This window comes from Micropterus dolomieu, linkage group LG19, assembly GCF_021292245.1.
Source record: "Micropterus dolomieu isolate WLL.071019.BEF.003 ecotype Adirondacks linkage group LG19, ASM2129224v1, whole genome shotgun sequence".
In the NCBI taxonomy this organism is placed as follows: domain Eukaryota; kingdom Metazoa; phylum Chordata; class Actinopteri; order Centrarchiformes; family Centrarchidae; genus Micropterus; species Micropterus dolomieu.
Window position 1 is genome coordinate 6,375,956 of NC_060168.1, and position 14,900 is coordinate 6,390,855.

General features: G+C 39.2%; 1 protein-coding gene across 3 annotated transcripts in view; it reads left to right on the forward strand.

The window, feature by feature from the left end:
- Positions 1-14,900, forward strand: part of spdl1 (spindle apparatus coiled-coil protein 1) — a 35,037-nt gene that overhangs the window by 7,065 nt on the left and 13,072 nt on the right. For all 3 annotated transcript variants that reach the window (XM_046031549.1, XM_046031550.1, XM_046031551.1), the window contains exons 4-10: positions 2,254-2,448; positions 2,713-2,862; positions 4,178-4,276; positions 4,562-4,672; positions 4,773-4,913; positions 5,080-5,186; positions 5,741-5,861. In XM_046031549.1, coding sequence (XP_045887505.1) covers positions 2,254-2,448; positions 2,713-2,862; positions 4,178-4,276; positions 4,562-4,672; positions 4,773-4,913; positions 5,080-5,186; positions 5,741-5,861 — 924 coding nt within the window. The remainder of the gene's footprint in view (positions 1-2,253; positions 2,449-2,712; positions 2,863-4,177; positions 4,277-4,561; positions 4,673-4,772; positions 4,914-5,079; positions 5,187-5,740; positions 5,862-14,900) is intronic.

Here is a 14,900-nt window from a genome sequence, read left to right on the forward strand (position 1 = left end):
GAGGAGAGAGGAACTCAGTGCATCATGGGAAATCCCCCGGCAGTCTAGGCCTATAGCAGCATAACTAAGGGATGGTTCAGGACTCACCTGAGCCAGCCCTAACTATAAGCTTTATCAAAGAGGAAAGTCTTAAGCCTACTCTTAAATGTGGAGATGGTGTCTGCCTCCTGAACCCAAACTGGAACCTGGTTCCACAGGAGAGGAGCTTGGCTCCTAGTCTACTTTTGGAGACTCTAGGAACCACAAGTAACCCTGCATTCTGGGAGCGCAGTGCTCTGGTGGGGTAGTAAGGTACTATGAGCTCTTTAAGATAAGATGGTGCCTGACCATTAAGAGCTTTGTAGGTAAGAAGAATGATTTTAAATTTTATTCTGGATTTTACAGGAAGCCAATGCAGAGAAGCTAAGACAGGAGAAATATGATCTCGGCTGTTTCTCAATCTGCGTTATTTTCTGTACTTGTGTTGTTGTGGACTTGTGAAACGTCATCAGTCGTAGCCAAAGTACTGTTCCATTTCTAAAGTCCTAGCCAAGTACAGTCAAATACCTGAATGTGTTCTCGCACCGCCCGTTCCACCGAGCCTGCAATATCGGTATTGACTTGTGTCGACTTCGGATAGCCAGATATCCCAGAATGTATTTCGCCGCCAAAAAGCGCAAATGTTGGAGGAGAAAACTCACAATTGTAAGTTATAATACTGCTGTTCTCGTGTCACATATAGTAGTTTTAAGAGTTTTTTTATGCGAGAATATAGTTGTTTTAACTCCAAATATGTGGTGGATTTCTCAAGACAGAGCTGATTTAAAGAGGTGGTATTATGCTCATTTTCAGGTTCAAAATCTTATTTAGGGGTTGTACCAGAACAGGTTTATATGGTTTCATTTTCAAAAAACACCATATTTTTTTTGATACTGCACATTTCTGCAGCTCCTCTTTTCACCCTATGTGTTGTACGCTCCACTCTTGAACTACAGAGTGATGCACCTTACTTGTACAAAATCTTTGTTGGGAGTTGCACATGCGCATTTCCCAGGTAAGGACTACTAGCCAATCAGAAGCAGAGAAAGGCGGGTCAGCGAGAAGCCGGTAAACGGCTTTGATTCAGCTGTAGGCTACATGTTGCCAACCAGCTTGGCAACATGGACTGGAGCAAGAGTTTCAGAGTGGTGAGTTATTAATCTGTAATAAAAGTATCTTCCATCCATAAAGTTTTAACTGAGTTCTGTCTCTACATCACAGTAACAACTTTATGTCCACTGACTGCTTGGAGGGTAGCTAGTGTTCGGAAGGGAGAGGAGAGCTGTGTGCTGCAGCTCAGTGTTTTTCCGCCGTTGTTTTTGAGTGTGTCAGACTAGTCACTCAGCGAGCATTATGACATGTATTTTCATTGTGACATCACAAGAAAGGGACTAGAAATGGACTACACATGAGCTGTTTTCAGGCAGTTCAGAGTAGTATTTTCTGTGGGAGATGGGAACTCCCCTTGGGCTGGACTTTGCAAACCTGTTACATGCACAAAAAAGATATATAACTCAATAAAGGAGAGGGAAAAAGCCAACAAGCATAATACCACCTCTTTAAGGGCAAATGTATGTGATCTGTTTAATAATGGCGCGTTAGAAATGGTTAGTTTGCTTGCATGCAACAATGGTGTCTGCGTGAAGCATAATGTTAGTTAACATCCAGTTATCAGTGCGGCAGCAGTTTGCTTTGCTGGCTGACAGTTACATTGTGGATTAGCCAGATGGTAGCTGAAAGCTGGGTCCGTGGGCGGAGTTCATACATAGGTGTGAATACCTGAGGATTTTGGGATCTGTCATATATTTTGCACCATCATTGGTGCCATCAGACATTTTTTATTTTAAAGCTTGTTGTCTGGGAGATGATAAAGAAAAATGAATGACTATTGTTTTCAAATTGTAGTTGTCTTAACTCCGTAGAAAAAGACACTGCTGCTAATAGAGTAAAGAGATTCATATTGATCTGGATGTTTGCATTACAAAATTTACAATAAGTTCAACAGAGACAATACAATTATTTGAATGAAAATTCATTCAAACATCTTTCTTCTGAAAGTTTCCAGGCAGGATATTTGTAAGCAATTCAGAAATTTGGGAACATTTTGCCATTAAAGTGGTGGAAAGAAGAATCTAGCAGATGGTTATGTGTGTGAGCAGTACCTCCATGGAACCACATCAAGGCAAATATCTACATATAGTAACAGTTACTGCGTTTTGCCGTGTGTTTTCTCAGCTGCTGAGTCAGCAGTTGGCTCTGGAGGAATCCCATCTGAATGAGAAACAGCTGAGACATAAACTGGAGGTGCAGACTGAGACTCTGAACTACAAGATGGAAGAGCTGCGAGTTCTGAATGAACACACCCAGAGCTCCATGACATCTGAGATGATGGAGGTGCAGATGACGATTATGGAGCTGGAGAACATCAAGGTAAGGGGGAGCTGACATAACTTCTGAAACCAGGTATATCTGGACTGTTCCTCTTCTGTACATTAACTTCACATTAACATACATTAACACATCTGTACATTCAGTGAGAACGTAGCATCAATCACCTACAAGCCTTAAACTTTGTATAATCTGCTGTATAATCCGCTTCTTTGTCAAATGCCAATCCTGATCGGAACATATTCCACAAGGTGTCCTTGCCTTCCTCCTTATTATTAAGTCAGGCGAGTGGTTTCTGTATACCAGGGGGAGTTGGAGCAGACACTGCAGGAATCTCGGTACAGAGAGCAGCAGCTGGAGCTGACCAATTGCAGCCTGCAGCGCCACCTGGAGCGAATCACAGAGGAGAAGGAGGAGAGAGAGAAAGAGGCTGTTTCCTGGTTTAATGCATTAGAGGTAAACATACCAGCATTTAACTACACTTGTACACTTAATAGAGCTGCAACTAACAGCTATTTTGATAGTCAAATAATCTATTAATTATTAAAATGAATAATCCAATGTTCACGTTATGAATCACAAAATTACTCAATGCCTCTTATTTAGCTTTTAAATGTAGCCTGAGGTTGTATAAGGCATGTGCTAATTAACAACAAAGACAATAAAGTGAATACTGCATTCAAAAATACATCTTTTGTTGACAGTTACTGCTGTAGCAACAGAATATAAAGTCGCATCCTGTCTTGGACCTAACAGGTTTATCAGTAAAAACTGTGTTTCCTACGGTGTGTGCAGCTGATCTGCTGTAAACAAGGGATATCACACCGGTACTGCAACACAAGGGACAAACTGACACTATATTTTAGGCAAAGAAAGGAATAACTTCATGCATTACATTTGCTAAATTTACATGAAGGAAAAATAACTAAAAATAAATAAAATTTGTAGTAGACAGCTTTTCGCAAAGTTTATGAAGTTTCCCCTAACCTCACAAAATGGTGTAGGGAGTCTGGTCCGAATTGGCCCCCACCTGAAATGGAGGAGGTTGGGAGGAAATATATCCGATGAACAGTATCGTTGTTTTATGATAATTATTTGCTAATCTCAACTCCATTAATAACTGATTGATCAAGAGAAAACCTATAGAAAACGTTAGAGCTCATAATGTAACATGGCTTTTAACATTAAGCTAGCTAGCTAACATCTTAAGAGACCAGTTTTGATCCTCATCAGATGCTCCAGAATAACTCAAGCTCAGCTTTGTAAATGCTGCAGTTCATGTTCCCACACAGGAGGTTTTTGGTTGGAGAAGGTGTTAATATGCTTATCGTCATCAAGTTTTAAATACAGAGTAGACTTGGGCAGTATCAAAGTGTTATGGTATACCTGGGTATTTAGAAATCCCAAAGGTATGACCTTCAAGACGGTCAAAAACAAAAAGCTCCTGTTTCTATGAAAGTGATAGATGAAACTGTACTGAGGTTATTCTCTCCTGTGTGACGTCTTCGTCCTGCACATGTGTAAAGCAGATGAGAAATCTGCTTATCTGCATAGCTGGCCATGAAATGTGTGTTCTCCAGGAGAAACCTAGTTGTAGAAATCAGGTTTCTCTAAAGCTCTACCTCGATTACTGAAACAGGATGTCTCATTCACGTGACAGTTAAGAGAATGGCTTACTGGAGAAAGCCCACTGTAACACATAAACACACTCTGCATCTCTGTCTGTATATGCTCATGCTGTATGTCTTTGCGTCACTCTGTCTCCCTACAGAAATCTCGTCTGGCAAACCGGGACCTCCAGATCCATTTGGACCAGGTTCTACAGCAGGCCCAGGATCCCAGCAGCAAAGGGAACTCCCTGTTTGCTGAGGTAAAAGACAAGCTTTGCTACTAACACTTCAGGAAACGAACAGCAAGGAATGCTCTGTCTTTGCTGAAGGGGAGAACTAAATGAATTCAGCTAAACTTATGTTAAAGTGTTCTACTCGGTCTCAAAATCAAAAAATTGACAATAATTCTCTCTAACTCAAACAGTATACAGCTGAGAATGTCATTATGAACCTAAATATATGGCATGAGAGGTAAACTAAAAACTAACCAGCTAAAGCACAGCTAAAGTTAATGTAATTCAAAATCTTTCCTTTTTGTATTGCAGTTGGAGGATAAGCGTGCTGAGATGGAGAGACAGCTCATCAGTATGAAGGTCCAGTATCAGTCACTGCAGAAACAACACGCCTTCAGCAAACAGCAGCTGCAGCGCATGAAGGTACTGTGTGTTGTGGATGGAAATTGGGCTACATCTGCTTTAAACATGCACTTGTTGTTTGCAACTTGACTCACTGCATGGATGTGCATGTGTTGTGCAGGTCCAGATAGCCACTCTGATGCAGCTTCAGGGTTCCAGGGCTGATCCTGCTCAGCTGGAGAGACTTCAGTTCATGCTGTCAGAGAAAAATGGAGAGATCCAAAATCTAATGTGTAAACTGCAGAGACTGGAGAAGGGGGAGGTGAGCGTTTAAAACCCACAAGTCTTATACATCAACAGGTAAAACTAGACTTAATGACACAAAATGTATGAAACAACTCAATGAAAATTAGATTTCCTTTAGAAAACATTGAGACATGAGTACGTGTGAAAACTGTACTGTCATCATAAAAATTCTGTTTTTGTAGATGATGATGAAGTCTCAGCCAGCTAATCCTGCTCCAGCAGAAAGCGGTGACGGCCAAGACGAAACTTACTACACTGACCTGCTCAAAATGAAGCTGAACAACACTGTGTGAGTTTACCGCCTCCCAGGCCTCAGAGGTCTTTTTGGCACTGCTCTATCTGACTTAATCAACTTATAAATAAACAGTTTGGGTGCATACTTCTATGTTAACTGTAATGTTGCAGAAGCCACATTTAAAGCTACCAAAAAACATTTAAACCTTAAAGACCTTTGTAGTCTGGTAAAATTTGTGTTGTATCATAAATTGACATAAAGAAGAGGCACAAAAGACAACTAGCCATAAAGAGAAATGGTATCCAGAGAGGTGACTGAAATGCTGTAATGCAAACTATATTGTGCCTCTCGAATAAAGTTGCGTAAGAGAGCCAGTTGTTTTTCCTCTGTACATATTCACTGGGAGACAAATTCTGGTAACTCATTTAAAGGTTTACTTTTGCAACTATAACAAAAATATATAGCAAATTCAGTTCACAAATGAAATCATGTAATTTAAGTAAATTGACTGATGGGTTACAGAAACACTTTGAGTTCAAAAATGTGTGTGGATGGATTGGTCTATTTGCATACTGTCCTTGGTTAGCTTAAATTCTGTGTCTCTTCAGTAAGGATGCAGAGCGTATGGGAGATGAGCTTTCCCTGCAGAGGATGAAATCGTTGTCAGAGAGCCAGAGAGCTTTGGAGTTGGAGAGGAAACTCTTCTCATCTGAAAGGCTACTCAAACAGGTAACAGGCGGCTCTGACTGCCGTGTTCACTCCAGAAATACTGGATCTCCTGGTCACATAAAACTGCAGCTGGAAGCAGCACTCACACCAATATACCCCACAAATAGTACTTTGAATACGGAACCAAATGAAACTTGGTTTTGTTTTGCATTGTGAAGCAGTAAACTGCAAAGGTGGCACAGATTTACAAAGAACTGTAAGCCAATCCTTGAGGTGAATACATGCTTAAGCAACCTAGCTTGGAAAGCGAACATGTTACATTAATGGTCTGTTTTGTAGTGCTGTCATGACACCAAAATCAAGACTTTCTTACGATATCTGCCTAAATATCTCGATACAGATACTGAAATGAACCACGGCAAAAACCTAAAACATCAGGAAAAATAATAATAAATGACAGAACATGGGAAACTATTATTTATAATGTCAATGCAAGGCAGTGGAGGATGTGAAAAGAAGCCATAAAACAAGGACCAGTGTGTTCATGCATTTTAATATCCAACCAGCAGCCTGTTGCACCAGCAATACGTAAGTTCTACCTTAAGTTAAGGTGCAAAGTCCACACTAAACAATACGTTGAAACTAGTTAGTTTGAGACTTCAGTTGTGTCGATGTTTGGTTGCACCACCGAGACATAAGGTGCATCTTAGCTACTCTGGCGTAAAGTCCATACTAATCAAAACAGTGTCGCAGAAAATGACGTTTACACATCCCATGGCCAATCAGTGAACAGCACTATTCTTAACAGAGTTTATTATGGTTTTGTCATCTGTTTGTCTCTCTCTCTTTCAACGTTTGCTATACTGAAGAGGCTAACAGCTAAAAATAGCAATAAACCAACAAAAAGGGACCTATACAACATATAATTATGATTAGGTGATAACTATGAAACCTTAACCTACAGCTAGTCTCACAGTGACATCGAGTGGTAAAACTGTTAACTACAACATAGACCTAATTTAACGGTGCCCGTAACGAACGGTAAAGTATAACAGGCAGATGAAATTGTAACATTATAACTTATATGCGTAGGAGCCATTATTCCCCTCATATTTCAAAATCTATGTTTTGTTATTTATATTTTTACTCTTTAATCCAATATTTTCTTTGGGCTAGTAATCTACTCTTAATTTCGCTTCATTTCATAACTTAACCAGTCTGTGATCTGCATTTTGCTTCATTAACCGAAATGAGCTGTGATCCAGGCTGTGTGTGCTCAGTTACGCAGAAGAGCCCGGTATAATTTGCTCCTCCTGATCCCAGTCACCCCACCTTTCAAAACGATGCACCATGACAACCACTTGACTATTTTATGGAGGACTTTACACCTATTAAGGACTAGGTGTAAGATTTATGTTGTAACTTATGTCTACTTTGGATGTATTTCAGCTGGTGCAACCCTTAAAACGTTAGTAGTATGTAAACCCCGACTTAAGTTAGAAATTGCGTTCGGAACGGAAGTACAGCGCCCGGACCGTCTGGAGCACACACAACAGAGAGACCGGTACTTTTCCTCTGTATTTGGCACACCACCGCTGTGGAATGAATAACAACCCCACTAAAATGTCACACAATTATTAATATCAATGCACAAGTGATGATTTTAACTCGCACACTGTAAGCATTGTGACACTCGACGCTCGGCAGCTCTCTACGTATCTTGTGTGTGTGAGGCCGAGCGAATGAGAGAGGGAGAGCGAGCAGCAGAACATGCGGTGAAAGTTAGCAGAGAAAACTATAAGCAGTAAGTTTCTGTATGGTAGTAAATGTGCAGCATAGGTCACTGTGTGTCCGTTAATAATAGTATGTAGTTTCCCCAACGGCTGGAAAAGTGAAGGCTGTTAGCGCTAGCTATCATATCCCTATACAAGGGCTTGCTCTCTGTCCCCCACACCAGACTCCGGACTTTTGGGGAGCCTTCAGTGTCACAGCCCCCACTCTGGAATTCATCCCCACAGAGATCCCAAATGCTCCCTGTCTGGACACTTTCACAAATCTACTAAAACCCCAGCTCTTTACCAAGCCATTCAATCCTGAATGACTTTTTGTTTTTCTGTCACTGTAACTTTGTATAAAGGTTCCTTGGGTCCCGTGAAAGGTGCTAAAAATATTTATTTATTTATGTAACATTAGCTAAATTAGTAAAGTAGTAATATTAATTATCAGCTGTATGTCATTACTAACTAACCTACTAAAGTGCTGAGAACATCTGGTACAAGCTTAGACTAAACTGGTGTACAGCTCTGTCCTGTATACATACTGTACATCCTGATAATTATTTTTCAGTTTTCAGAGGAGTCTGACAGCTGGTTGTGAATGAAATGAGGGACGATGGAGATGAGGTTAATAAAGTAAATTAGGGATGCAAACTAGTCCTTTTAATCTAATAAGGAGATGTTTCTTTTGGATTTTAATGCTCAAATTAAATGCTTTGTAATTATTCAGAGATCCTGTATAGAAAAAAATGATGCATCAAGATGCATTGATAATCATTTTGTAATCGAATCGCAGCCGTCTGAATCGTAATCGAATCGTGAGGTGCCCAGAGATTCCCACCCCTAGTCACAATGCTGCTTATAAAAGGTTAAATCCTTACAGTGAGAAGCGCAAGTTTTTGTATCGCAGAGGTCTGCGCTCTAATGAGCGCATATATTTATAGAAATACTTGACAAATATAGACGCCAGCGGCAATGATTGATTATCTAAGCTAATGCAACATTTGACATTTTCAGAGGTGAATGCAAACTTGATTATTACAGCATCACCTTGAGATCAGAGAGTGTCATTTTATGTACCTGACTACTGGATGAAATGTTCAATCCACCTGTGTCAGTGTCATGGGATCCAAGAAGAACAGGAAAACTTTGACTTGATACTGTTTATATTGAATATACTGTGTATATTGGTGTTGTCACGATAGTGGAATTTCTAACTTCGATACAATACCTTGAAAAATTTGATAGCATTTTCAATACCATGGGGGAAAATTGACACATTTATTAAATGACTGAATATAATTGCTGAATTATCTAATCAACTTATCTTAGTCAGTAAAGTTAAGTACTGTGTAGAACAGCATCAGTTAATTTACTTCTAACCTTAGTCAAAGTATTTCCTATCAACTGAAACTCTGCTGTCTGAGATTCCTCAGGTCTGATAGCTCTGAGGGGGATTGGCTTAGTTTTGAGAATTATAAATGTCTGTTAGGTAAATAACAGGACAGCTAGCTTATCAACAACAGTTTACTGGGCCATTGTGTTAAATACTATTGTAGTGGCTAAGCCCCATTTAAAGCCACTGAGGGTTGCATAGACAGGCATCTAATTGACTCCAGTGTGATAAGAAATAATGTTGTTTGCACTTGCCGTTTTGTTTGAATATTTATTGTTCATCGATGATGGTCTTCAGGTAAATACTGCCATCCATTGAATGTTACACATTTTCATACAACACTTGTACGGCGCCGCCCATCAGTGGTCAAAAAACTATCTGCTCCCCTCCATACAGCAACACCTGTCACCTGTGCAAAGGTTCCTACTTAAATTACCTTTGACCCAAAACGGACAGGAGCCACCTACTGAGTAGAGTACTGTACCCAACACACAAAAAAACATAAATGGCTCTTACACACTGGCCCCTAATTGTAATGACTACCAGACATAACAATTCCTATACCCAATTAAGGAGCCATACTCAAAATGATGCAATGATGAATACAATATACCACAGTGCTTGGGATGACCTGCTGCCAACCTGTAGGCTCATGTAGCAGACAAAGTTTAGTCACAGGCCTTTCTGTTACACTAGCTTTTGTCTGCTTTTGTCCTTTCATGTCGTGGAAAGCCTCCAAGACTCTTCTAAGTGGGCAGTGGGATCCATAATGACCACAATATCTCCAGGCTTTAGATTTCCTGTTTTTTGGTTCCATTTTTGTCTCTCCTGTAGCAGAGGTAGGTATTCGCGTACACAACGTTTCCAAAAAAGATCAGAAATAGACTGGACTTGTTTCCATCGCTTTCTTACATATAGGTCATGTGGTTCAAACAATCCAGGTGGTAAGGCAGGTCATCCTTTCATAAGAAGAATATGATTAGTTCTGCTCGATGTTTGGTTCTGCTCGAGGTTTCTGCCTCTTAAAAGAAAGTTTTTCCTTGCCTCTGTCGCCTAGTGCTTGCTCTTGGTGGGAACTGTTGGGCTTCTGTAAATATCATCACAGAGTACGGTCTAGACCTGCTCTTTTATGAAAAGCACTGTGAGATAACTGTTGTTGTGATTTGGCGCTATATAAATAAAACTGAATTGAATTAGGAGTAAGGGGTTCAAGGTCATTTGGGTTGTCGGACAGCTTGGTGATAGGCCTATCATTTAAAATGGCTTCAGCTTCACACATGACTGTAGAAAGTCCGTCGTCCAGTTTCTGCTGTCGAAGAACTGCACTGAGAATCCTTCTCACCATGCGGATTACATGCTCCCAAACACCACCAAAATGTGACCCTGCTGGAGGATTGAAATTCCACTTGACTCCCCTTTGAATCAAACACCGATTCAAGGATGTTTGCGGCAGAGATGAAAGGGCCTCTCCAAGTTCTCTCTCTGCTCCTCTGAAGTTGGTTCCATTGTCTGATTGAATGTGAGTGACCTGACCCCTTCTACAGATGAAGCGGCGTAATGCATTAATACATGCATCTGTATCCAGAGAGGTAGCAACTTCTAGATGGACTGCTCTACTTGCCAAACAGGTGAATACCACACCGTAACGTTTGACTGTGCTGTCCTTTCCTCACCTCTATCGGTCCAAAATAGTCGACGCCCACATTAGTAAATGGCGGGTGATCGTAATCTAACCTTTCCTTTGGCAAATCTGCCATTTTTTGCTCCCTCATCCTTCCCGTATATCTTCTGCAGAAACCGCATTCTGCTATGATTCTCTTTACAGCTGAGTTGGCATTTATGATCCAGTATTTCCTTCTCAGTGTCAACAATATGTGATTACGACCGCTATGGCCAAGCTGTTGATGTATATCCCTAAGAATGAGAGTGGCTACATGTTGATCTTTGGATAAGATAAATGGATGTTTAGTTTCCTCTGGCAAAGAGCCCTTTGCCAACCGTCCTTCATCTAAATATGGATCCAACTTGTAAATAACACTCTGCCTGTATTTTCCCAGATGATAAAGCAGCAATTTCCTCACTAAATCTTTGGGGTTTTTTGTTTTTTCTTTTTTTTTTTTTAATTTTTTTTTTTTCTTTTATTAATAGAAAATAGAAAATACAGAACAAAACTCTACAAAAACACTACAAAATTTTAACAATTTTTACAAAACGCATTACAACAGAAGAATAAATATGATATGAAAGAGAGAGGAAAGACTACATGGTTTCATAATTATAATACACATAAAATATTATTCAATTTTTTGTTATATTCATCTAATTGATTGTTGCTTTCTGCTATTATCTTTTCTAAAAGAAGATGAGAACTTATAACATTAAAGTGACTTAAACACAGGCTTGGTGATACTTTTGTTTTAAAAATAAACATTTTCCCTATTAATAAAATGGAATTTAACACAATTAAAAAACTACCTGTAAAATGACCAAGTACAATAGTTTGCGTTGTTATGGTAAGTTTTATTTCAGCCGTTCTTAACCAGACTTGACACTTGACCAGAATTTATATACCAATGGACAAAAGTAAAATAAATGCCATAGGTCTTCCTCACAAAATCTGCAATGTAAATTATTTTCAATGTAACATAAATATAACATTTTTTTTAGTTGCAATTATCTTGTAAAAAAATTTTAGTTGGAATATTCTTGAATATGAATCTACTGTAGTGTTATAAATTGATCTAAAGTACTCTTTCCATGGGATTGGTGCATTGATTTTCATCTTCCCAGTATTGGCAGATTTTGTGAGGAAAAAGGGCAGAACCTGCAGAATATAACTTCCAATTATAAATAATTTTATTTATTTTTATATTATGTAACCATTTTTGGCATTGTACTTTTGGGAGACAAACCAATTGCTTGTTTATTTTGTATTTTTTGTTTCCAGCAAATCGGAATTGCTGAAACAATCTGATTGAATCGATACAAATCTAAACATTTGTTAAATTGTATTGAGAAATCATAAAATGAGATAATGTGACCAGATGTATCTAAGAAGTCATTCACAAAAATTAACCCGTTTTGAATACATGTATTCCTCAGAACAGGTTGGTCTCCTACAGCAATGGTCCCCCCCACATTTCAAAATCTATGTTTTGTCCCCCTCACTTTTTTCGGCGATTTTGGACTTGGCTCATCAATCAATCACACATTCCGCATCAGACATGATTAAACGGTTGAAACGCGGACAAAAATATCAATATTACGTTTATTTTGTGCTGTTCTTTTTGTACCTGAAGACAGCAGTGAGGACTCCTGCTGCAGGGTGGGTAGTGACTTGTTACAAGTAACGTAATTTTGCAAAATAAATATATAAAATAAAAAAGCCTTTTTTAAAACTGTCGCCTACTTTTACTCTTTACTGCAGTATTTTCTGTGGGCCAGTAATCTACTTTTAATTTCACTACATTTTCCATTTATACCTTCATAATTTCCATTGTCTGTAATCTGCAATGGGCTTCGTTAACCGAAAGAGCCAGGCTGTGTGTGCGCAGTTACACAGAAGAGCCCAGGTATCCTCTGTGGTACAGAGACGGGCGCTTATCACAGAGATGAATGAGCTGGGCAGATGCGAACATTTAGAAAATCAGGCAAATACCTTTTTCAGTTTAAGGCTTTATTGTTCTACTGAAACAACTGAAATCCAGTGAGCGCTCACCATTGCACTGGTGGCCGTGTTGGAAAGCAGCCTGCGTCGCTCTTTAACAAGCCGGCCGGCGTCTACTTTCACTTTCCATTAACGGCGCATTAAAGTGTCTTTAGTCTCTGCAGAGCAAACGTAAACTTCACACTGTAACATCTAAGTCTGATCACTAGATTGATTCTGATATATTAACAGTATCCTGTTGATTCTGATATATTAACAGTAGCCTCTCAGGAAACAATCATTTTTGAGAGAGAGAGAGAGAAAACAGTCCTATTGGGCTTTACGCATGACTCACAGCTCCCTCTGTAGCCTATGCAGGTTTACCTGCTTCAACAGCGAGCTGCTCCCTGTGTTACTGTTACTGCCACAATAATTATCTGCGTTGTGAAGATTGTTTAGATGCTTTAGGAATCATCAGATTGTATTGGCTGCCTGTGCTACTGCAAAGAAAGCGGTTTAGTTGGCTACATGTCCATAATAAAAGTGGCTGGGCAGCAAGCTGATATTTTAAATTAATCTTATCAACACATTCATGGAGATTTAAAAAGGAAAATAATTATTAAACAGAAATAGCTAAACATAATCGACCAGCAAAGCAAATTATATTCCCTAGAAATAACTATATTGCAGCGGTTTCTGATGAACAGCAGATAAAATATAATATACTTTTACATGAGTAGGTTTATAATTTTATTCTTTTACTTTTTATGGGAATAATTATACTTTTTCTTGAGTAAAAAGTACACATGCTTTGTCTGGAGAGCAGGCTGACCAGGGACAAACTCCTGGGCCACTTTTTTGCCTCTGTCCATGACCATCCTTGACCTTAAAAACTTGTGCCATGAGGTGTCTCTCTGCTACGTGTCCATAAACAATTGAAAAGTAGTCAGTGTTCACACAGAGATGAGCATCCTGCAGTATTTTTAGAGGAAAAGGAGGTCACAGGAGGAGTAGCAGAAATAACTGAGGAGGATAAGCTTGTAAGCTGTATGGATAGCTAGTAGACGTAGTAAATTCTAAAACTCACGTAGTATAAAGACTGTTATTCCAACAGCATGTCATCAGAGTTTGCATTGAACAGTTCTTTGTTGCAGGGAGAGTCGGGGCCAAGTGAGATACAGGAAATATCACAGACAGCTACATCAAGTGTAACATTAGGATAACTAAATACATTTGTACTGTGGCTACATTAACTAGCAGCTTTTCCATGTTTTTATGGTATGTAGTCGGTTTTGTTCTAGTTATTATATACTCCCTCTCTCTGACCCTCTTTGAGTTTTCATAATCTCCCCTCTTCAGTCTATTCTCCATCTTCTGTCACTACAAAGACCCTCTTTCAGCCACACTAATAATTACATTCTGTTTTCATTAGAAATGAGCATTTAATCAGAATTGGAATCAGAAGGAGCTTTATTGCCAAGTAGTGTTTAACACATACGAGGAATTTGTTTTGGTGATAAGGTGCTACATGCAGACAAACATACAGTTGACATAAATAAATGTAGAAATATATAAATATGGACAATGCAACTAATATAATAATATTAAAAAGACTAGAGAAAAATAATACAACTATTTGCATATACAGTGGGTACGGAAAGTATTCAGACCCCTTTAAATTTTTCACTCTTTGTTTCATTGCAGCCATTTTCCAAAAATCAAAAAAGTTTTTTCATTTTATTTCTCAGTAATGTACACTCAGCGCCCCATCTTGACAGAAAAAAACAGAAATGTAGAAATTTTTGCAAATTTATTAAAAAAGAAAAACTGAAATATCACATGGTCATAAGTATTCAGACCCTTTGCCGTGACACTCATATTTAACTCAGGTGCTGTCTATTTCTTCTGATCATCCTTGAGATGGTTCTACACCTTCATTTGAGTCCAGCTGTGTTTGATTATACTGATTGGACTTGATTAGGAAAGCCACACACCTGTCTATATAAGACCTTACAGCTCACAGTGCATGTCAGAGCAAATGAGAATCATGAGGTCAAAGGAACTGCCTGAAGAGCTCAGAGACAGAATTGTGGCAAGGCACAGATCTGGCCAAGGTTACAAAAAAATTTCTGCTGCACTTAAGGTTCCTAAGAGCACAGTGGCCTCCATAATCCTCAAATGGAAGACGTTTGGGACGACCAGAACCCTTCCTAGAGCTGGCCGTCCGGCCAAACTGAGCTATCGGAGGAGAAGAGCCTTGGTGAGAGAGGTAAAGAAGAACC